The sequence below is a fragment of the Saccopteryx leptura genome, chromosome 2 (assembly GCF_036850995.1).
Source record: "Saccopteryx leptura isolate mSacLep1 chromosome 2, mSacLep1_pri_phased_curated, whole genome shotgun sequence".
Lineage (NCBI taxonomy): Eukaryota > Metazoa > Chordata > Mammalia > Chiroptera > Emballonuridae > Saccopteryx > Saccopteryx leptura.
Genome location: NC_089504.1, coordinates 299344203 through 299367686, shown reverse-complemented (window position 1 = coordinate 299367686; position 23484 = coordinate 299344203). Strand labels below are relative to the sequence as shown.

The following is a 23484-nucleotide window of genomic DNA, read 5'->3' as shown; positions in this document are numbered from 1 at the left end:
CACCTGAGGCAGGCCATGGAACCATCCTCAGGGCCTGAGGCCAACTTGGTTTAATCGAGCCATGGCTGCAAGAGGGGAAGAGAGAGAGAGGGAGAGGGAGAGAGAAGCGAGATGGGGTGGGGTGGAGAAGCATGGGTGCTTCTCCTGTGTGCCCTGTCTGGGAATCAAACCTGGGACATCTACGTATCGGGCTGATACTCTACCATTGAGCCAATAGGCCAGGGCAATGTCTTCTCCCTTAGAATTGACATATACATATACATATACACAATATGTATATATTATGAGTAATATATTAAATGTTATATATTATGAGTATATATAATATATATAAATATAATATATAAGGTCTACAGGAAAGTTCTGTCCGTTTCTATCACAACAAGTTCCGACATGTAAGCAAAGCACATGTTTATTTGGCGCATGTGTGCCTCTCTATTTTTATCATTTAATGTATACATACTGATGTAGCAAATTAACTAAAACAAAGTTGATTCACGTTAGTCTTATGTGTGAAATGATAGTGTACCTATGGATACTAATAAAGTTCATTTATGCCACTGTAATTTTTACGAATTTCAACAAGGAAGAAATGCTACAGAAGCATGTCTGTTGCATCCACCATATTCCCCGGACTTAGGACCCTCTGACTATCACTTGGTTTTGTCCGTACAAAATTTTTTGAAGAGCAAAAAATTCAAAAATGAAGAAGATATCAAACAAGCACTGGTTCAACTTTTCGTATCAAAAGATAAACATTTTTCAAAATGGGATATACAAATTGTTCTCACGCTGGCAAGAAATTATTAATAATAATGGCAATTATATTATTTAATAAAGTTTATTGACGGTAAGAAAAATTTGTATTTTGTTTTATTCCAAAAGCGGACAGAACTTTCCGGTAGACCTTATGAGTAATATATTAAATGTCTAAGAACAATCACCAGAATTATAAATAATGAAGCACCAAACCTTAATGGTCAGGTAAAAATAGGTTTACAGTTATTCATATGGAAAATAATATAATAATGACACAAGAATAAACTCTGTTTCACATACTCACAACTGTAAATCTACATTTGTCCCACTCTGTTAAGTGAACATTAGTGAATAAATGTGTAAAAACCAGCTCAATTTGGTTCTATCAGCATTTTTCAGAGTTTTCTATAAAAATGTAAGGAAGAGGATCAGGTAAGTTTTTGAAACACTGGGTTGAGCAAAGTGAAGTAGTTTTCTCTATGACAGAACTTGTGAGGGGTTAGAGAATCCATTATGAAAGGGATATATCCTGTAGATATGCTTCAATTCTTTGAACACAGAATCATTTAGCTATCTTGCCTGTTTGGGCTATATAGGGTGCCCTCAAAGCTCTCAATTTAGTGACACTCAACTATTAATCCCAAAGAAATTGGAGTAGTATTAATTTTTTTTTTATTTTTTAGCAAGAGAGAGACAGGGACAAATGGACAGAAAGGGAGAGAGATGACAGGCATCGATTCTTTGCTGCAGCACCCTAGTTGTTCAGATTGCTTTCTCTTATGTGCCTTGATTGGGGGGGGCAGCTACAGCCAAGCCAGTAACCCCTTGCTCAAGCCAGCGACCTTAGGCTTCAAGCCAGCAACCATGGGTTAATGTCTATGAATTCATGCTCAAGCCAGGGACCCCGTGCTCAAGCTGGTAAGCCCGCACTCAAGCCTGATGAGCCCACATTCGAGCCTGTGACCTGGGGATTTCAAACCTGGGTCCTCTGTGTCCCAGGCTGAGACTCTATCCATTGTACCACCACCTGGTCAGGCCTGAGTGGTATTTTTTTTTAATGATTTTAATTTGTGTTTACATAGATTCAAGTGTCCCACTGAATATCTCTCCCCCACCCCCTTATTCCCCTTGGCCTCCCCATATGCCCCCTCTCCCCAATGCCTTCCCCCCTTCCTTTCAGGATTTGCTGGTCCCTTTGATCCCGCCTCTGCCTCTGTTCCTTTGCTTAGTTCACATTGTTCCCGAGTGGTATTCTTGCATGAGTTTTATACTCTATCTAAGTGGGAGGGGGAAGAGGGAAAAGAGAAAGAGGGTATACATAGCAACTTCAAACTATCTTCTTTTCATGGAAAGCTTAACTTAAATGCTTATGTCCTAAGATTTTTCTTCCTAAAAACTTCTCCATTTTCTACTTTGGAGTGGTAGAATGTCTTTGAGACAGAAATTTGTCATTGCTCCAACATTTAATATTCTGGTCCCAGAGATCTCTGATTTATACAAATCAACAGAGCTTGAATTCAAAATCTCATCCAGGTTTTCCTCAAAGACTGTTAGATCCCAGGAAAGAAGCAGCACTGAATTCATGGTTGTTAATCTAAAAATATAAGTGATTTCATTTGAAGAGCAAAGTAAAATTATTTGGGCAAAATTGATCTCTAATGACTTGTGGAAACAGGCAGATAAAGAGAAGCAAAGGGAAAACACCAATAGAAAAACTTTATATACAATGTCTATTAACTCACTAGAGGTAAACCATTTTAGTATTTCACTTATCTTTCTTGGAATTGGGTTGATTTTTGTATTCAATGTGGCCAAAATACATTTTTTTGGTCAAAATTCTATATTGATTCAGAAGATCTGTGTAGGCATAATTTTATTTTTCACTGTCACATTGACCGTGTTGATTCATTTATAGGTGCTGTTGAATACTTTTTAATCATATCAATATCAATTTAATTTGTCTCTTTCAGCAGTGTTGACTATTATTTCAGGCTATTTGTGTTTACCTGGGTGCACAGGTGTCTGTTCAAATAAGAAACAGCTGCGGAATTGAAGAGGCAGAAATACATTTGTGGTTGCCTGACTGTTTTATCTTCTCTCTGCTCTTCTAATATTGCTACAACTACACTTTGACTCTTTTTTTTTTTTTTTTTTTACTTTTCTGAAGCTGGAAACGGGGAGGCAGTCAGGCAGTCAGACAGACTCCCGCATGTGCCCAACCGGGATCCACCTGGCATGCCCACCAGGGGGCGATGCTCTGCCCATCTTGGGGCATCGCTCTGCAGCAATCAGAGCCATTCTAGCGCCTGAGGCAGAGGCCACAGAGCCATCCTCAGTGCCCGGGCAAACTTTGCTCCAATGGAGCCTTGGCAGCAGGAGGGGAAGAAAGAGACAGAGAGGAAGGAGAGGGGGAGGGGTGGAGAAGCAGATGGGCGCTTCTCCTGTGTGTCCTGGCCGGGAATCGAACCTGGGACTCCTGCATGCCAGTCTGACGCTCTACCACTGAGCCAACTGGCCAGGGCTACACTTTGACTCTTAATGAATATCACAGTAGATTTATTTCCCTATTTGTTGTAATCTAAGTTTTGCTTCATTCTAAACTCCAGAGAATAGGATTTAGATGCCACAAATGTAGCAACAAGCTGGTGGAGATAGGCTCTGGGAACCAGCACAGGTGTGGGTCCACACAGCTTAATCTACCTGTTAGATAGCGGGTTTCTCTCCACACATCTGATCTGAATTGTACTGAGTTCTTGCACACTGCCTCGGTGGCTTCCCGACACATTGGCATTCGGGATACGGAAAGTTTTTTTGTGTCGTCGTGAACAGCAAGTGCTGGTGACTCCTTGTTGAGAAGAGAGGGAGGGACTGTGACTTGAAGGACGATTAACAGTCGAAACCTCCATGCAGCTTTCTTCAAAGACTTGTTCATCCACAAACTCATGGTTCTGTTCCAAGGCGTAAGAAAATGTGGAGAAAGATAGAAACACACTTTAACTTTGGAAAAGAGAATGAATAGCTTTATTTTTAAAACTCAGAAATGTCCACATATACTTAGACTGTCCAGTGGGTAACTAATACCATTTTGTTAAGATTAGAATATCAAAGCCAACTCATCCTGGCATTTGTAGGAAAATAAAATCTCTCTAGTTAGACCTTGAGATTGGCACTTGCAAGCTGATTTAGTATTTATTTGTAGGTTTAGTTTATCTTGAAATGCCATTTTATTAATTTAAATATTAAACTTGGAAGTTCTAAGCTAAATTTTAAAAAAAACCTTGAAAATTAGTATAGATAATACCCACTAAGTTGTGGAAATTCACATTGACTTTTATTTTTAAAAAGCTTGGAATTATAGGAAAGAGATGATTTTTAATCCAAATTAGATCATCTAGTATATAATAGGAAATATTTTCATGTGGAATTGAAAATATTTTTGAATTAGTGACGTATTTAAGACATTTCCCATTTCTATGGATGTTCCTAAAAATTCTCAGTAGAGAGAAAAATAGAACTTGTTAGTTAAATAAGTACAATACATTTATCTGCAAAATGTGTCACTTTCTGTTCGAACCAAAAGGGGTTAGGGCTAAAACTTCTCAGGTTTTCCTTCTCATCTTTGTGACACGTCACTGGCCTTGTTGAGAATCTCTACCTGTGTTAAGAGTTCTAACCAAGAAGCAAACAGTGACGGACATCCTTTTCTATACTTCATCTCTGAGAAACAAGGCGTTAAATTTACTTTTAAAATAGTTAAAAAATTATCTCCTGAAATGCCTATGAAAGACTTTTACTTCAATAACATAAGGAAAAACATTTTCGGTCTCAGCTACTAAAAATGACTTCAATTACTATTTTATTTTCTTTGTGTCGGTAGGAACAGTCTTATAAAGGAGGCTTTGCACATGCAGAATTCCATTTTAACTATCCCTCATCCTAAACATTAGCAAAACAACTGAAGCAGTTCACTGGCTAATAGGAAATAGATTGTTTTAGTTACTCATTTTGTCATTTCTTTGCTGAGATGAGCATTTTGAAGTCAATGAAATTTAACATTCTATAGTTGAAAGTCTGGAGAAAAATATGTTTAGATAAGATGGAATGTTAGATTAAATATTAAATGTTATAGAAAAAATATAGTTCACTAAGGATTCACATTCTGTTTTCTTTTCTTGCAATGCACATTTCACACTCATAATACAAGTTATGACGCATGAGGTTCTAATTTATCTTCTTGGTGACTGAAAGTGAGGAAGGCTCTTTGCTGCTGGTTACCATATCTTTTTGTCAGTAGCTCAGTTTAAACTGTATCAATCGATATGAAGTAATTTTTGATTAAGGAGAGCCCTTAATGGTAAAACAGTGAAAAAGTAAAAATAAAATGAAAGAAAAAGATAGGCCTAAATGCATTCTATTATTAATGTTATTATTTAAATCTCAAAGTTATCCTAGTAAGTTATAGACCTGTCCCTATTTTTATTTAAAATGCAGCTACAATCTTGTATCTTTCCTGTTTACAGGCCTCAAATAATTCTCCATTTGAGATAAAGATAAAAATTTATCACATGCCTCAAAAACCTAGCATAAGCTAGCAGTGGTGGGCAGTTAGACAGACATGAGCAGAGCAAGGACTATGGGCCAGGTCTGGAAGTGGTGGCAAGCTCTGGGTGCCTAGCAACAAGCAAAACTGGAAAAAGCACCTCACCTTCAGGGTAATCTTTCCTTCTTTAGTATATCACTGGTCACACTGTTTAGAACCCCTGGCTTTTCATATCGATGGTCATGTGGTTCAGACCTCCCTGGCCTGTCCTTCCCTGGCATGTTGGAAGCCTTGTGGATTAAACCCCCATAGAGGGGGAACAAACAAGGGATGGAAGAGTGGTCTCACGGGACTCCCATGTGGGCCCTTGCACAACCATTCCCTTAAGTGTTAACCTCCAGGGATAACATCTAGTCCTCAGTTGCATTTCAGCCCCAGGACCAGAAAAGCAGCAAAACCAGACAAGTGATGCCACGGCTGATGTCATGAACAGCAGCACTGACTGATGACCCCTTGGCACAGACCTTTCAGTAGAAACCATGACCATGAAAGAACGTACCTTAGAAAGCTGATGAATATTCTATTGGGAGCCTCCCCTGAGATCTCCAGATAAATACCCGCAACCCCAGGACCCAGCATGGCGTTCTCTATGGAGCACACCTGTGCCTTCCTGCAGGTGCATTTTCCTTGCCTCTCTCTTCCTCCTAACCTCCAAGGACCCTTATTTTGCTTTTGTATCTTATTTCCTGAGCCCATTTCTTCTATGGAATACTTCTACCTCTGTGACTTTCTAAATAAACTTTCTCTTATAGTTTGGCTCTTGACTCTGAATTATTTCTTAGAACTCAAGTGTAGAGGTTGCTGAATGGAAGGCTGGTCTACTCTGATAGTCTAACAGCTGGCACCAGTTTGGCTGCTGCATACATAGCCAGTGCCTTTTGCTCTGTCTCCTCTTGTGCTCTGCTTGTACATTCTCCCCCTTCTGACCAACCTCCAATTCCCTCAAGTACTCTTAGACCAAGTTCTAGCCTCCCTCAGGTTTTATCACCTTTTAGCACCTTCATTTCTTTGTCTACCTAGCTCTTAGTCATCCTATGGGTCTCAACTAAGGTTCCTCCAGAAAGCCTTGCCTGCTCTTGTACCCTCTGGCTCCACCCTCTTTGCCAATCCACTGGGGACCTAATTGTTGCTTCACTGCTCATTGACCTTCCCAAGTAATATCTGCTGCATTTTGTCCCCCACAAAGAGGTTGCTGGGGACAGAGACCTCACCTGACTGACCTCCTGGCATATCTAGAGTCTTGACTCACTATCTGACACGTAGTAAGTACATACTTGTTGAAAGACTATATAGGTAAATGAAAGTAAATGAATAAACGAATGGGCAATATGCTGGAATTGAGAATACAAATAAGCATCTCTGGTGAGTGAGTGAGAAGAGTGGATCCGGATATGGTGAAAGTTCTGTTTTGCTCTGAGGTTGCAGACTGTGATGTCTTTTGACAAACTAGCTAGACTTTGCTAAAGGGGAGGTCCACTTGGGAGCGTAGAAATGGAGAAATGCACATTCAGTCCTCAGCCAAAGGGTCATGACACTTGAGTAAATGCCATTTTCTCTTATAAAAAAAGATAATTTTATTATCTCTGTTCATTATAACTGTGAATTAGAAAAAATGCTTATATTCAGTCATTCTCTACTTTTTATTATCTTTATTGATATGCCCTTGATCCAGATTACAGGAACATGTGAACTTCATTATTTCTTTTTCTGTTTAATCAGCATTTTAAGAATCAGGGTAAAATGATATTTTCTAGAACTTGCAATCAGCTATTGGAAAACAACTTCCAATTTGCACTAAACTGGTTTTAGAGAGGGAGGATAGTAATTATAGATAAAAACATTTTAAATAGTAAGTCTCTAAAATACTTTCCAAATTGAAACGTCACAATGCTCTTTCAAAGTACAGGGGGTCCTCAGGTTATGACAGTCTTAACATACAACGTTTTGAGTTTACAACGCTCACTCTCATAAAAACTTAAAAAAAATTGAGACACAAGTGTTTTGGCTTGCGCTGTTAGCGTTGTCCTTACTGACTATGTGGGTGAACTAGTTTGGCTTCATGCACAGAACACTACGCAGCACAGCATACAGCACAGTATATTGATGTCCTTTTCCTTTTTCTGTGGTTCAGTTGTGTTTTTCTGTCTGAGATTATGACTTTAAAACTGTGCTGGGATAGGTAAGTGACTTAAGCTAGGGTGTGTTTTGACTTACACCCAAATTTGGGTTATGTCACTATTGTAGGAACAGAACTGTGTTCCTACAAGGAACCCGAGGAACCCTTGTAATTTCAAATACTGTGGCTTTATTTTGCGTGCTAGTATATTTCCCAGGGCTGCAGACAGCAAAATCCTGCCTGGAAGGACCAAGCAGTCACAAAAGGGGACAGGATCACGGTTAGTAGGGCGGCGGTCAGGCGGTCCTTACCGTGGTCTTTTCCAGGCAGTGAAGCAGGTGGTGATGCTGGGTTTCAAAGCTGGAGCCTGATTTGCTGAGAAAGGCCTGCTCCTCCTCAGGGGACTGTGAACACAGAAAAGACAGAAGTGCTTTCTGTTTTATTTACAAACCATGAGAACCTCAGCTACACACTTCCATGGAGAGATCTGGCCTATTTCCTGAGATTAAGCGGCAATATTTTAGTTTATTTTTGTTTAGCTAGAAAGAGACAACCAAGCAGTTGCTTTTAAGTTTAATAATCAGTATTTGCATTTTTATCAAATTAGCAGTCTGGTCTTTTAAACTTGCTTCCCTGAACAGAAAATTTAAATCTCTTTTACTAATTCAACTACCAAACTGCCTTTGAAAGCCTGATAGTCATTCTTTTTGGATAATAAAATTTAATCTAATACTTAGATAATATTAAAATGATATTATGCTCACCCAAATAAAAGCTAATTTGTAAGTAAAGGAGGTTGGAATCCTACATATTAAAGGAAAGTTTTGAGCTAAAAGTGGTTTCTCAAATTGTATTTCATACAGTGTGACTTTTATAACACTAAATGATGTTCCCTTTTCATTAAAATTTAAAGGTGACATCATGTCACCTTCCTACTCCCACTCAAATCAACTTTAAGTAACAAATAATTTTGAAATAAGATATAAGTAGGTATTTGAGTTGTTGAGCATTTTTGACATTTTCCATGTAAAAAGGTTCTCAACCCAACTGCAATGTGGCAGGGGTTCTCTTCTCCTACACCCTCCATCAAGCAATGCAATCTTCTGGACACTAGCAGGCATCCTACAATTCAACTCAGTTTGAGCACCATCTACCTGGAGACAGCATCAAATTACACAGGTTGAGGGCACAGTCCTGCAAGACTGCGCTTCCCACACTTTGGATTTCAGTTGCAATCTTCAGTTATCAGCTGTGCTTCTGGCCATTTAGCTATACATTGGAGGTTTCAGTGACCCCCTCCTTGGACTTTACATGCCAGCTGCAAGTGGCACATTTACCTGTGCTTCTGACCAACTGGCTAGAAATCAGATTCCAATCAGCTCCTCCTGGTGTTTGATTAATGTGCTAGAGTGGCTCACCAAACCCAGAGAAACATTTTACTTACTAGATTAACAACTTTTTACAAAAGGGTATAATATAACTCAGAAACAGCTAAATTGGAGAGATGCTTAGGGCAAGGTTTGTGGAAAGGGGTGAGGGTTTTCGTGCTGAGTTTGCCAATCTCTCAAATCTCCACCTGTTCACTAATCAGGAGGCTCTCCAAAGTCGCTTCTTTTGAGTCTTGATGGAGGTTTCATTACCTAGGCATGACTGACTACATCATTGGTCATTGGTGATTGAACTTCAATTTCTAACCTCTCTCCCTTCCCAAGATGTTGGGGCGGGGACTGAAAGTTCCAACCTTCCAATTAGTTGGTTCCCCTGGCAACCAGTCCCCAACCTTAGGCACCATCCAAAAGTCACTACATTAACATAACAAAACACATCTTTTTAACTCTCCTCCCCTAGGAAATTCTAGGGACCTAGGAGCTCAGTGCCAGAAACAGGAATAAGACCAAATATATGTTTCTTATTAGAAATCACAATATCACACCGTGTTTACATGATAGTGTGTAAATTCTTGCCCAATCACAAATGAGAGCCGTGCTTCACTGGCAATATTTCATAGCGCAGTTTCTAACCTGTTACCGCCAATAGGACTGCATTGCGTAACGTAATAAAAAAGTGACACTTGTTTTTTCAGTAGTCATTTTCATAATTACCCTCAATAAAATGGTATGGTTTAAGTAGAAATAAATCATCATTACACAAATAAATAGAGCATAAAATAAAAGAGAGGTGCTCGACTGTACCTGCAGTTGATTGCTGAGTAAACCGTTCCGTTTGCTTTGCATGTAAGCGTTTGCACTGCCACTTTTGGCCGCCCGGATCCTGGCGAGTCTGGCTTTCTATAGAAGAAAAATAAATGTCATGTTAACACTTACAATTTTTTTTTTTTTAAATGAAAGGACTCATGTTTCTACATAGCAACAAACTGTGGGCTACTCAGGCCACCATGTCCCACTCGATCCATTTTTTCCCATTCCCCCAGTGATCCAAGTCTGCCCCTACAGGTCGGGGTGAAGAGTAGACACTTCTCGAAACGGGGCATACCCTTTTGTATAATCCCAATGTCAGCATACACATGTTTAGTAATGTGCCAGTTTTTGTAACTGTGGAAAATTATATTTTCATCCTGTGGAGGCAGGTTAGTAAGAAACTGGAAAAATTCCCTGGAAGTGGAAGGAAGAAATTGAGACAAATGGTTGACCAGGCAGACAAATGATTGAACAAATGTCAAGAATGGCTGAGCAATGGACAGCCAGCTAATATAAAGTATAAGACCCCATTCTCCCTCACTGAAGATGCCTAAGAGCAGATGGTTTAAATCACCATAATCAGGGAGGTAGGTAACAAAAACCAGTTATATCCAGCTTAATCCAAGATAAAGGTAAAACTAACTGGAAAATGATCTTGGAAACTATAATACGCTTATTTTATTTTTTTAATTTTTATTTTATTTTAATTTTTTTTTTTTTTACAGAGAAAGAGAGAGAGTCAGAGAAAGGGATAGATAGGGACAGACAGAAACGAAGAGAGATGAGAAGCATCAATCTTTAGTTTTTCATTGCAACACCTTAGTTGTTCATTGATTGCTTTCTCATATGTGCCTTGACCATGGGGCTACAGCAGACTGAGTAACCCCTTGCTCGAGCCAGCAACCTTGGGTCCAAGCTGGTGAATTTTTGCTCAAACCAGATGAGCCGGCGCTCAAGCTGGCGACCTTGGGGTCTCGAACCTGGGTCCTCCGCTTCCCAGTCCTACTCTCTATTCTCTGCGCCACCGCCTGGTCAGGCTAATACGCTTATTTTAATGCATCAACATACTAAATAGCACACCTGGAAACCTACTGAGTATTCTGTTGAGATCCTCCCCTGGGATCTCCCTTAAAATTCTTGCCTATAGAAAACAGAGAAAACCCTCAGGACAAAGGACGCCCTCAGCCCCCTTTCCTGAGATTGATACTTTGCTGTCTCATGTTTTAATAAACTTACTCTCACTTTCACCTAGACTCATGTCTTGAAATTTTTCCCCAAAGGAATAAAAAATCTGGAGGTCACTTGACATGTGAAAGGTCCCAGACTGTGCTAGGGCAGGGCCAGCCCCCGTTGTAGAAGCAGGCCAGTAATAATATTAGTGTTTTATTTTAGTTAACATGTCCATAACATCAATTAACTACTTTGGGGATGGATTATGCACTTCAGAATTGTAATGAAGTCTTTACAGTAATATCAAGTTATTATATTATTGTTTCTGTCAATTGCGATAGGAGAAAAATAGTATTATTACTTTACTTATACTGTATTTTCCCTTTCTCCAATCTGAGTAACTTAATGAAATAAAAACCCAGCAAACCAGCTGCCAATTCATCTTCATTTAAATTAATGTCTTTTTAAAAATTAGTGATTAATTTCCAGAAACCAATTACCTGTCTTTCTTCTTCCCTCCAACCCTTAAAAAACAAACAAACAAACAAACAAACAAAAAACAAGCAAGCTATTCAGTTGCATCTGTGCCCTCAAATATAAACTTTTGTTTTTGCAATCAATTTGCTAAATTGGCCAATGTGGAACCCATGACGAGCTATAGGGGATCCTAAAAAAACCCCTAAATTTATCCACTTCAAATTGGCACAGGCCCACGCAAAGACACACTTGTCTGATTTTTACTTCACTCTTACATTTGTTGAAATGAAAATAGTGCTCCACTCTGGAGAGATTCATAACATTTTTCATTTTTAAAGCATTTATTCATAGAGAGTGTTCTTCAGTTTAGAGGGTTTATAGTGGTCAGTTATATTGTTCACATTAAAAGAGGTCACTAACGTGGTATTACTGAGTGAGCTGACTATTCCACCAGATTTCCGGTTTCCATTTGACTTCAGAACTGCTGTTGCACATCTGCTCCAGACTGTCCTGGAATGAGTCTGGTTTTCACTTCCTGCTGAGCGCTGTTTTGGTGACCATTCTATTTATATCACGTGTATCTAGCATGTGTGTGTAAGAAAACAACTGGGATATCTTGAATAAGAACTTTTTTTGTAAAATTATGCTATAAAGACTCCCCTTCCCTTTCTACACGTTCCCAAAATACCATCTATTTAGTTTCTAGGCCTGGAATATTCTTTTTAATAACAATTAAAAATTATCTAAATTTTAAAAATGAAAAATGAATCTACACATGTGACAAAAATTTAAATACCACAAATTGGCGTGAAAAACAAGCCAGTCTCTTTGGTCCCTGGAACAGCCCTACTGCTATGCTCCCAAGTCAACCACCAACAATAATTTTAGAGAATCTTGCCAGGAGGTTTCTAGGTATCTAAAAGCTAGTATGTGTACATTCATATGTATATGCACATATATTTCACTCAGTTGGAAGAATACGCTTCACGCTTCACATGTTGACACTCAAATGTTTTCATTTAATACAGCTTGAGAATCATTGCATAGTGACACATATAGATCCACCTCATTTGTTTATGGATATGTAATATACCACTGTATGAATGAAGCATCATTTATTTAGCCAGACAACTACAATTTATTTTTTTAAGTGACTTTTGCTACTCCAAGCAATGTTGATTATTTTGAGTGTCATAAGGAGTTTATCTGCAAGACAAATTTCTAAGAGCAGAATGATTCCTGGACCAAAATGTGTGTGTGTGTATGTATTTTGTTTGATAAGTTTTACCCAACTTCCTTCAAAGTTGTTGTACCAAGATGCCCTTTCACCCACAGCTTTTAAGAGTAATGAGCTGTGAGAAGCTCTCAAAATACCACTAAGATACTGTTTGGTTTCAACATCATTCCTTCTCTTTTCCTTCATGAAATTATTCTCATGTGCTGATTCCAGGTTACAATAATTCATTGTAAAAAGATCACACTTAGAAGGGTTGGCAAAAATAGACAAATTTTACTCTTTGTTGACAGTATAATGTTCACATCACTCAAAATACTGAGTCAATATGACGCAATGAAGTTGGAAGTTAGAAAATGTTTAACTTCAAAGCTGTGCTGCTCAGCCAAGATTTCAGGCTAGCTCAATAAAACAATGGCAAGTGACAAGCACATTTGGAAATGACTTAGAACAGTGGTTTTCAACCTTTTTACACTTGGGAACTAGTGAAAATAGGAGAATTATTTTGGGGACCGCTAAGGCAGAAATTACCCTGAGCATAAGTGAATTTGACTAAGATCATTGGGTTTATAAACTTCATACAACATCAGGGTGGTTAACTCTTTTGTGACCATGAAATTTCTGGTGGATTGGCAATTGGATAACACTGACTTAGAAATGATGGTAGAAATTCAGAAATAAGTAAGTTAAAAACTCATTTAATTTCCCAAAAGGTGTATTGTTGAAATTTCAGTCCTTAGGTCTCATTGGTCTCCTGAAACATTTAATGCCTTTTTTGATTCCCTTCATCTCCCTTCCTCTTTCTTTTTCCCTTCCCCCCTCTTTCTGCAACTATTGAGTTTAATTCTATATCATAATTACATATATCATAGTTACTAGTTACTATTTCATAGTTACTAGTCTCATCCATGTCATTCTCTTAGCATTTAGCAGCAGTATTAGCACACACTATATCTATCATAAAGGAGACAAATAAATTAGCCAACAGTACTGCCCAGCAAAGGAAAATGATATATCTTTTTCATGGAAAGCCAACATACAGTGTCAACCACTACCATAGAAGTAGTTCTAAAGCTTAGGGGAAAAAAAAGGAGTTGTTAGAGACAGAATACTCATTTTGTACTGTGTTATTGAAAATAAAAAACCCTCCTATCTCAATTTCAATCATAAATTATCTTTCATTTTGGGTTAATTGGTGTAACTGGTCTTGTGGAGCACCACACCAAGTGGCTATTGAATGTTAGCCTTTTTATGATCTGTGATTACATCTTTGTATCCAGTAGGTAATTGAGAGAAATTCTTTTACAAAGATATTTTAGAAAATCACTTTACTTCTGATCCACTTATAATGACAACCTTGGCAACTCTGGCTGTGTAATTGGGAGGTTAAAAGAATACCATAGTGAGAGGTAATATAGCCCTTCCAACCCACCATCCCCAGCCCTATAAGAAAAAGAACTTTGAATGGTCAAGTACTAATAAATATTATGGAAGTTATAGTAAGGTTTCAATAAATATTTAGCCTATATGAAAAAACAGGAGGCTTCCAAAATTTAATTTAAAATAAGGTGTACACATTTCAGCATAAAAAATAGCTTTGTACTTATTTTCAAATTCTTTATCTGCCTTGAGAAATATTGATGGGGTTGGGGAAAAAATGTCTTATGAAAATAATTTTTCTAAGCATCCAAATTCTTCTTCTTCTTCTTCTTCTTCTTATTATTATTATTATTATTATTATCATTATTAACTGAGAGGCAGGAAGGCAGAGAAAGACTGCCTGCTCTGCCCATCTGGGGCCATTGCTCCATTGCTCTACAACTGAGCTATTTTAGTGCCTGAGGCGAGGCCACAGTGCCATCCTCAGCCCCCAGGGCCAACTTGCAGAAATTAGCCATGGCTGTGGAAGGGGGGAGGGGGAGAGAGAGAGAGAGAGAGAGAGAGAGAGAGAGAGAGAAGGGGGAGGGGCAGAGAAGCAGATGGTCACTCCTCCTGTGTGGCTCTGACTGGGAACTGAACCTGGCTGGGACCTCCATACATCAGGCCAACACTCAACTGCAGAGCCTACTGGCCAGGGTCCAAATTCTTCTTAAATTCCATGTTTTATGTAATTCTCTAAACTTGGCAGATTTCTCAAAATTAGTTTCATAAAACTAGTAAGTGTTATAGGTGAAATCCAAACTAGCTGAATGAAGCAGACTGGTTCTATGGTCAAGGAAAGTTTAGGAGATGCTGAAAGGTTAAGTGGGTTTCTTTGAGGTTGGATTCCTCACAAAGATCATACTGTGGATGCTCGTCTTGAAGATGAAAGGGGGAATCATATGCAAGTTTTATCAAACTAATTTGACATGGAACCCTTTTATTGTGAAGCATTCAGAGAGGCTAGTGTGCAGTGGGTTTCAGCAAGTTGATTGTTTTTCTATTGCACCAAATTGCATTACATAGACTTTACAATGTATTCTCAGAAACAGAGACTGGAATGCCAATCAGAGAAAGATGTATAAGGCCCAAACTATTGAGATAGCAACTTCCTTAAGTGGGTTCCATCTTCTCAATGAGGCAGATTGTTGACTGAGAACATTGTATTAGATCATCTTCTTACCAAATCATTATCTGTACTTTTAAAGAACAAAGGTATTGTAGGTATAGAGGCATTCTCCTTTGTATTGAGGCATTTCCTTAGTTTTCAAATATCACACCACCTACTTTCCGTACCATTTATTAAGAAATTTTACTTACACTTGAAAACCTTAAACTTTCATTTAAGGTTTTAGTAAAGTGCCTTATGTGGAGGTACCCTATTAAACTTCATCAACTTTTAAAAATTTAAGAAATTAATTAAAATCTTCCCTTTTGTTAAGGACAATTACTCCCCTAGAAATGAGACAAGTTAGTACCAAATAATAATAAACAGAGAGAAAGAGGAAGGAAGTCGGTGGGACACAGAGTATGATTCCAAGCTCTAGAGTTTGGTTAATCCTGGAGGCGGCAGGGCTGGGCAGAAGCAATGCTGGGATTTAGGTCAGTGCAAGTTAATTTTGAAATTATAAATAACAGATATGAAGCACCTGGGACATACTAGAAACTCTAGAGAGGGTTGTTGTCATTGCTATTAGCATTATTGAATTATAATTACTATTACTATTGTACATGATAATTGCTCACCAGTTAGCCTTCTAAGTATGCAGACGATTAAGTGGTGTGATTTGTATTTTAAAACAGGGTAAACTCTTTGCTTCAAAATCACAACCCTGCCACCTGTCATTGCATCATCTCAGCTTCACTTTGGCTAATATATTCTATTCAATAGATGCTTATAGAATGACTGAGTAAATAAATAAATCTATTAAAATATAATTAAAATGATGGGGGTGGGGAAGAGATGTTACAGTTTTAGTCTGTATTCATTCACATATCAGTGTTCTTTTTGTTTGTTTGTTTATATTTTTCAGTGAGGAGCGGGTGGGGGGAGGCAGAGACAGACTCCTACATGTGTCCTGACTAGGATCCACCAGCAAGCTCACTAGGGGGCAAAGCCCATCTGGGCCCTTGCTTTACTGCAACCAGAGTCATTTTTTAGTGCCTGAGGCGGAGGCCATGGAGCCATCCTCAGCGCCTGGGTCAACTCACTCCAATGGAGCCTTGGCTGCGGGAGGGGAAGAGAAGAGAGATAGAAGCAAGAGGGGGAAGGGTGGAGAAGCAGAAGGGACCTTCTCCTGTGTGCCCTGACTGGGAATCAATTCAGGACATCCACATGCAGGGCTGATGCTCTACCACTGAGCCAACTAGCCAGGGCTGTTTCTTTAAGAATTTACGAAAGGCTGATAGAAATGTGGTAAATGACCCATTCTCTTTGAAGAGTGGGCACAGGGTGTGAGAGCTAGCAGAGTACTTGCTGTTGGGAAGAACCTAGAAGAGGGGCAGTATCCCTGAGTGATGACGGGGATGCTCTCAAGTGCATATTGTGTATATGTCATGCCTTTGCTTGAGCTTGCTGTTGGCAATAGAACTAACACCACAAATCTGATCTGAAAAATCCATTCTGTAATATTGCTTATAATTTCTCTTAACGGATGTTTTTTAATGAGTGAACTCCTTACTTGGTTGAGGCTGGTTATTTTAGCATAACTTTGGTATTTGTCAAATCACCCAATTCCAGATAAATCTAAACTATTTTAGCCTAATGAATATTTATTCTGTTTCTTTTATTATTTTTAATTTCTTTGGGTAGAAAATAAGAAGTATCCCTTGATAACTTATTTAGTTTCATATCCACTGCACTTTCTTAGAAGACGATGTTCAGTTTACTGGTCACCGAGGATTTAGGGGACATATCACACCAGGTGATTACACTTGGCTTTATAAAGCCAACTTTTCCAGTAGTCATGAAACACAAAATACATTGTTTTATAAGAGACACTTAGAATAGAGGAGACATTTTAAAGATCTCAAAAAACATTCATAAAGCATACTTTTCAATTTGGTGTACTTGTTTACATCACAGTAATACATTTTGCATTCTAAATTTCTATAGGCAAAAAGGCTTCTAAAATATTCTAAGATTTGTTTGCTGATTTAATTGTAATTGATGCCAATGTTTGAAAAAAAGTACATCTGTTTTGGAGATTGATGTATTTGAAAATCAGATTTGTAGTTCTTACAGATTTCCTATAGGTAACTTTTTTAGGCATTGGAAAAATTGTTTATAGCTAGTTCTTATATTAAAGGAGGAATTTCTAGGCCAGAGATTGATGGGTACTGGGGAGCTAGGGTTTTCATGAGATTTCTGTAATTGTCAACGATGCACCAGTAGAGGGATTTTAAAGTGTAGCCCGAGTCATGATTGGGGAGCATGAACGTCCCTGATGGAAATTCCTCCATGTCCTGTGGCCAAAATTGTGTCCAGAATGAGACTACAATTGCCCAGAGGGTGCCTTTTTCTAACCTTCCCTGTGTATTGGATTATATAATCATGGTAACTGGACTATATATTACTATTCTCCACAATAATTAGTTAAAGGTTAGATACTTGTCAAAAATGGAAGCAAGAAACTATAAAGCTTAAAGAGTAATTCTTTTGTAGAGGAAAGTGATCTCTGACAATGGACATGAATAATTTTTCTGAACAACATTCTAGGTGACTATACTTATTAACTTAAACTTTCCAAAGAGTTACTTTATAGGATTTTATACTTTACTGAAGAGACAGACCTTGTTCAAAAGCATATTTAAAATCCTATTCTGGAATTACCTTTGTGTCAGTTATGAACTGCATGAAAAGATATTTTACAGTTAGCCCTGACCGGGCAGTGGCGCAGTGAATAGAGTTTCGGACTGGGGAGCGGAAGACCCAAGTTTGAGACCTCAGGGTTGCCATCTTGAGCGCGAGTTCATCTGGTTTGAGCAAAGCTCACCAGCTTGAGCCCAAGGTCGCTGGCTTGAGCAAGGAGTCATTTGGTCTGCTATAGCCCCACGGTCAAGGCACATATGAGAAATCAATCAATGAACAACTAAGGTGCCGCAACAAAAAATTGATGCTTCTCATCTCTCTCCCTTCTTGTCTGTCTATCCCTATCTGTCCCTCTCTCTGACTCTATCTCTCTGTATCTGTCAAAAAAAAATTTTACAGTTAGACTAGGTTGTGCATATCCTTTGGTCATGGTTATGAATGGTACTTGGTTATTAAAAATAGTGAATCTATCCTTAGAGGACCAAGATATATTGTCTGTGAAGAATGCTGGAAATCTAGCATTATAGTCCTGAGGAAATAGTAAGGGACTTTCCAAAATTACTTCTAAGCAACCAGGGTCTTGGTTCTCAAGGCGATTATTTTGACAAAGAACGGGGAAGGGAAGTACGCTAACTCTTAGTCCCTCTGAGAGGCAGTCTATCGTTGTGTGTGAGTGTATGACTTGGAGTCTGAATTGGCTTGGATTGAACTGAATGATGATTCTCCGATTTACTATATTTGTGACCTTAGAATTTCTTATTGTTTGAATACCTTAGGATTCTTATCCATCAAATAGGAATAATGTTGGTAGTTAACTCCTATACTTGTGAGATTTTATGAATTATTTTTTTTGAAAAATGTTAAGCCAACATCTGGCATAATGAGCTATTAGTAAAAGTTTAAATTGTTAATATTATGAAATGCTTATATACATTTGCATATAATCTCAGTCTTATTGTGAGGTAGGTATTGTTTTCCCCATTTTGTAGATGAGGATGCATGTTGCTTACTCTTAGAGGGATTAATTAACTGGTGTGAAGCTCAGAGAAACAGTAAACTGCTGAGCCCGGAATAGAACGTAGCTGTAGGTGATCAGATTTTATTTTAACTTCCTGTGTCTACTTTATAAAATAATGAAGGTTCATTCTGGTGTCTTTTAATAGCTCTTGTCTGCTGGAATCAGCTTGACCCCTGATGGAGATAGACTAAATGAATCAGACTTGGAAATCTGATTCTAATAAAACTTGCTAAGAATCTATCTTTGATTTTGCAACTGTCAGTAGTGTTGTTCACTACTTAGTTTTTTTTTTCTGCCTCTGGTTGCATAGTGGGATTGTATTTCCCTGCCCACTTAGAAATTACACGTGGCTATGTGACTTGCTTTGGTGAATGCAATAGAGATGGAAGTAACTTAACCCACTTCCAGCAGGAGGTTTTAGGAGTCAGTGTGTGATTCATCATGTCCTTTTATTTCCTCTTAAATGATTGCAGAAGCACATTGTTAATATGGAGTTTCCATCACTGGACCAGTAATTGACTTGTAGCATGACTGAGAAATATTCCTTATTGTGTTAAGTCACTAAGATATTAAGAGGTTTTTTTTGTTGTTGTTGTAGTTTAACCTAGCTCATGCTGACTGATGCAACTATCAACCAAATCTGGAACGCTGAATGACCAGTAAGGGATTTTAAAGCTCACTCTGAAAAGTGAAAGATGCTAAATCATGATTACATAGAGCTGAATACACACCTTTTGTGCTCTCCGTTTGTCTGCTCGCTGGTTTTGGTGGTAGATCCGACTGAAGTTGGATACAATCACTGGGACAGGTAGAGCAATGACCAAGACCCCACTCAAAGAACAGATGGATCCAAAAATCTTCCCTGCTATGGTTTTTGGCACCATGTCACCATACCTGAGTTAGAAAAAAATATATAAATATATGTTGTGTTAAGTCACAGAAAGTTATTTCCACCTGCTACAAATAGCTTTTTTACTTTAATCCAAATGATTTTTTTTTTGGAGTAACCAATCTCTACTTCATGACTACAGTATACATGGCTTAAGGCTTTATAAAACCAGAAATTACAAATACGTGGATATAAAAACACATCTTTTAACTTTGCAGAAATTAAGTCTAACATTTAGAAATCTCTATGATTGGAAAATATTTTGTCAGATGATTTAATGATAGTTTTTTTTTAATTTGTCCTTTCTATAATATGGCATAATTCTTTATATTGATTTAATCATAAATATTTCTATGCTGAAGTTTAGAATCTAGATAATACCCTCTTCCACTTAATTTTTTTCAACATTGAATCAGTTAATAAAATTTAGGTATTAAAAGTGGTATATCACATTCCTTTCATCAGGTATTATTACTTAAAAATAAACTTTCCAAGTTCCCATTAACCTTATGGAATCCAATGACCATTTCTACATGATAATCTTACTCTCTCATTTGTACTAGTTAGTTGACTTCTCTCTTCAGTATTAGAACATTCTCTTCACTAGTGTTTTTACCTCATTGGCTGCTTTCTATCTTCTTTCTGACTCCTTTTCCCTTAACTGATTTCTACATCTTGGGGTAATTTAGGTCTCAAGCTGAGTCATCTGATTTTCTCCACATAAACCTTTTTTTCAATGTAATTTTATCCAATCTCATGGTTTATTATCTACATCCCCTAATTTACATTGATAGCCCTGATGTACATCTTGAAAATCAGACTCACATCTTCAATGATCTTGTCTGAAAAATTTTTACCTCCGCACGTTTAAGAGCCAATTAAGACTTAAATTAACCAAAAAGGAACTTTCATCTCCGTAGCTTCCTCTGCTCTCCTCAAATCTGTCCCTCCCACACAGTTTGTCGCCTCTAATTAAACGGAACTGCAAACCACTCAACTGCCTCTATCAACATTGAAACAGCCACCCAGTGTTAAGTCCTCTCATCTCATTTCTCAGCTAGCCTTGTTGTCTCTGGCTAAGCGCAGTATGTTCTATTTGGGTTTCTTTCCTCAACCTCCACTTCCCCACCAGCATTGAAGCCATCATCTGTCGCCAGAACCATGGATACAGCTTCTTACCCAAACTCTCTCTTCCACATTCAGCACGTTACAACTCATGCCAACAGAGCCACCAGATTGAACGGCTTTAAAAATGAGATCAGACTGAAAATGAGGTGAGGTTACTTTGCCTCACCTTCTAATAGACTTGAAAGTAAATCAGGACTTCTTGCTTTTGTCTCTGAGGGCCTATGTTGTTTAGTTCTTGCCTGTATTTCACACTAGCCTTCACCAAGCTTGCTGCCCTCTGGCCACGCTTGCCATCTGGCTTTCTGTCACGTGTGCTGCCCCCAGACCATCATTACTCAGGTTGAGCCTCAGAGGTCTCCATTCGAGAATTTCTTTTCCGGTTGCCTTATCCATAATGGTCTTACTCTTTCCCCATCATGTTCCCACTTGATGACCTCCACAGCATTTAACACATGCTATTTCTTAATTTCTGACTCCCCACCTGCTCTACCAATATACCCAGGAGCTCTTGTTTTGTGTTTTACTAGCCCAAAGCAGGCTTTTAGCAAATATTAGCTGAATGAATACATTTTCCCTGCTTTACTGACACAGGGTTCTCCTAAGAGTTCATTCCTAGGGGTGGGGCAGGGAGGAGGTCCTTAGATTCTATTATTGCAGAAGTTACCCTCCCCCCTCACCCATGTACCTCCACGCACCCTCTGTTCACCCCGAGGCTCTGAGATTCTCAGCTTTCTCAGGGTTTAGTCCTTAGAAACAGGGCTCAAGGAGCGCGGGTATTGGAATCCAGACTCAAGGGGGCTTTAGGAGTATTTGGGGAGGCATTATATCCTGAAGAGCGATCTAGGAAATCATTGTTTTTGTGGGAAAACTTCTGTGTGTCAGTATGAAGATGGAGGCGACTGAGGAGTCGGCCTGAAAAGGCTACAGAGTGACGGCAGGCTCTGTGACTATCCTGCCTTTGGTGACCCCTGGAAGGCTCTGGTCTTCCGCTTTGAAGGCTTAGTTACTCATTCTTGTCAGCATTTATGGGTGACCAGCAGCTGGGCTAATTCACCCTAACTAAAATCCCCACAAGTTTTGGCATCAGAATGCCAGTATTAATTTACAGTATAAAAGAATAATAACTCAAGAAGTGAAATGCTGTGTTTATATGAAACATTGCAACTTTTTGTGGTCCACGGGGGAAGTGAAACTCTAATCTGATTATGTTAGGGAGGAAATGGTGGTCAAAAGTAAAGGAATTTACAAGGTGAGAAAAAAAAAAGACTTGAAAAATTTCTTACTATAGAGATATGTCAGTAGAATTTGGAAGAGAAGATCAATTTTTTATATACCGCTGTGTGGTCATGAGCCAATTTCTGTTTTACCACAGTTCACACTGAGTGCCCAGCCCTATTTTATAAACAACTTTCAGTTTGCTCTGATTATGCAGTAGGCTCTGGAGAAATCTAAAACACACATAAACCCCTGTATGCACACACTAAAAGCAGCTTTTCAGAAGCTTTTCCCTTTTATTTTAAAGTTTATCAATTAGGATATAGAAAGTGTTTCTCAAAAGGGAAAGCGAATAAAACTCAACTATTTGTGATGGCCACAGAAGACAAGCATTGAGTCCATGCAATTAAAATAAGCCTGTTAAAACACAAATACAGCCCTGGCAGGCTGGCTCAGTGGTAGAACATTGACATTGGAGTGTGGATGTCCTGGGTATGATTCCTGGCCAGGGCACACAGGAGAGGCGACCATCTGCTTCTCTACTCTCTCCATCCCCCTTCTCTCTCTTCCTCTTCCCCTTCCGCGGCCATGGCTTGATTGGTTCAAGCACATTGGCCTTGGGTGCTTGGAGCCTCTGCCTCAGACACTAAAAATAGCCTGCTTGCTAGCATGGCCCCAGATGGACAAGACATCAGCCTCAGATGGGGGTTGCTGGGTGGATCCTGGTAAGGGTGCATGTGGGAGTCTGTCTTCCTATCTCCCCTCATCTCACTTAAAAAAAACCACAAATACATAAAATAAAATAGCTAAATGAATCCATCATATATAGTCTTCCTGCCTCTAAGATAATTTAAAAATTAATATTTATTAACTACTTTTTTTGTATTCTAGGTTTACTATGTCAAAAAGTAGGCAAGGCCAGCATACTTGTAATCATTAAAATTAAGAGCTTGATTGTATGCTATGAACTCAAAGCTCTAAGAGATTTGAAGAAGACAGAAGACTGGTAAGTCCAGGTAGCAGGCGGTGGTGAGAATAGAGAAGGGAGTTTCATGCACTCAGAATGGCTGTACTTAAACTAAGGGAGAAAATCGAGTCTGAGGGCTTTTCCCAAAGGGATTCTGGGCCAGCTGATAAAGCAAGCTTCCCAGGGAAAGTAATTTTTGATGCGGTACCCAGGATTCAACTAGAGAAAAAAATCACTGTAGATCCTTTTTGAATGTAAACAAAGATGATGATATAAATAAATAAAGCATAAAGTGCACTTATTCAGGGAGGAAAAAATGGGTAGAGTCAGTTCTCTTGTTTGTTCTGTGATGAAATGGTAGAAAGTAAGGATATGAACCAGGCAGCACATTCATAGCCCAGAAGGATCTGTAAGGAAAAAGCAGTAACAGATATCAATACTTAAGGGTGGTTTGATGTTGTAAAGCCATGCTAATCTGCATCA

The 23484-nt window shown here is 38.6% G+C and overlaps 1 protein-coding gene across 1 annotated transcript in view; it reads right to left on the bottom strand.

Annotated features, from left to right (window-relative positions):
• Positions 1–23484, bottom strand: part of KCND2 (potassium voltage-gated channel subfamily D member 2) — a 532786-nt gene that overhangs the window by 2859 nt on the left and 506443 nt on the right. Inside the window, exons 2-5 of the mRNA XM_066362551.1 lie at positions 19534–19696; positions 9668–9763; positions 7787–7879; positions 3460–3707 (exon numbers count right to left, since the gene is read on the bottom strand). Coding sequence (XP_066218648.1) covers positions 3460–3707; positions 7787–7879; positions 9668–9763; positions 19534–19696 — 600 coding nt within the window. The remainder of the gene's footprint in view (positions 1–3459; positions 3708–7786; positions 7880–9667; positions 9764–19533; positions 19697–23484) is intronic.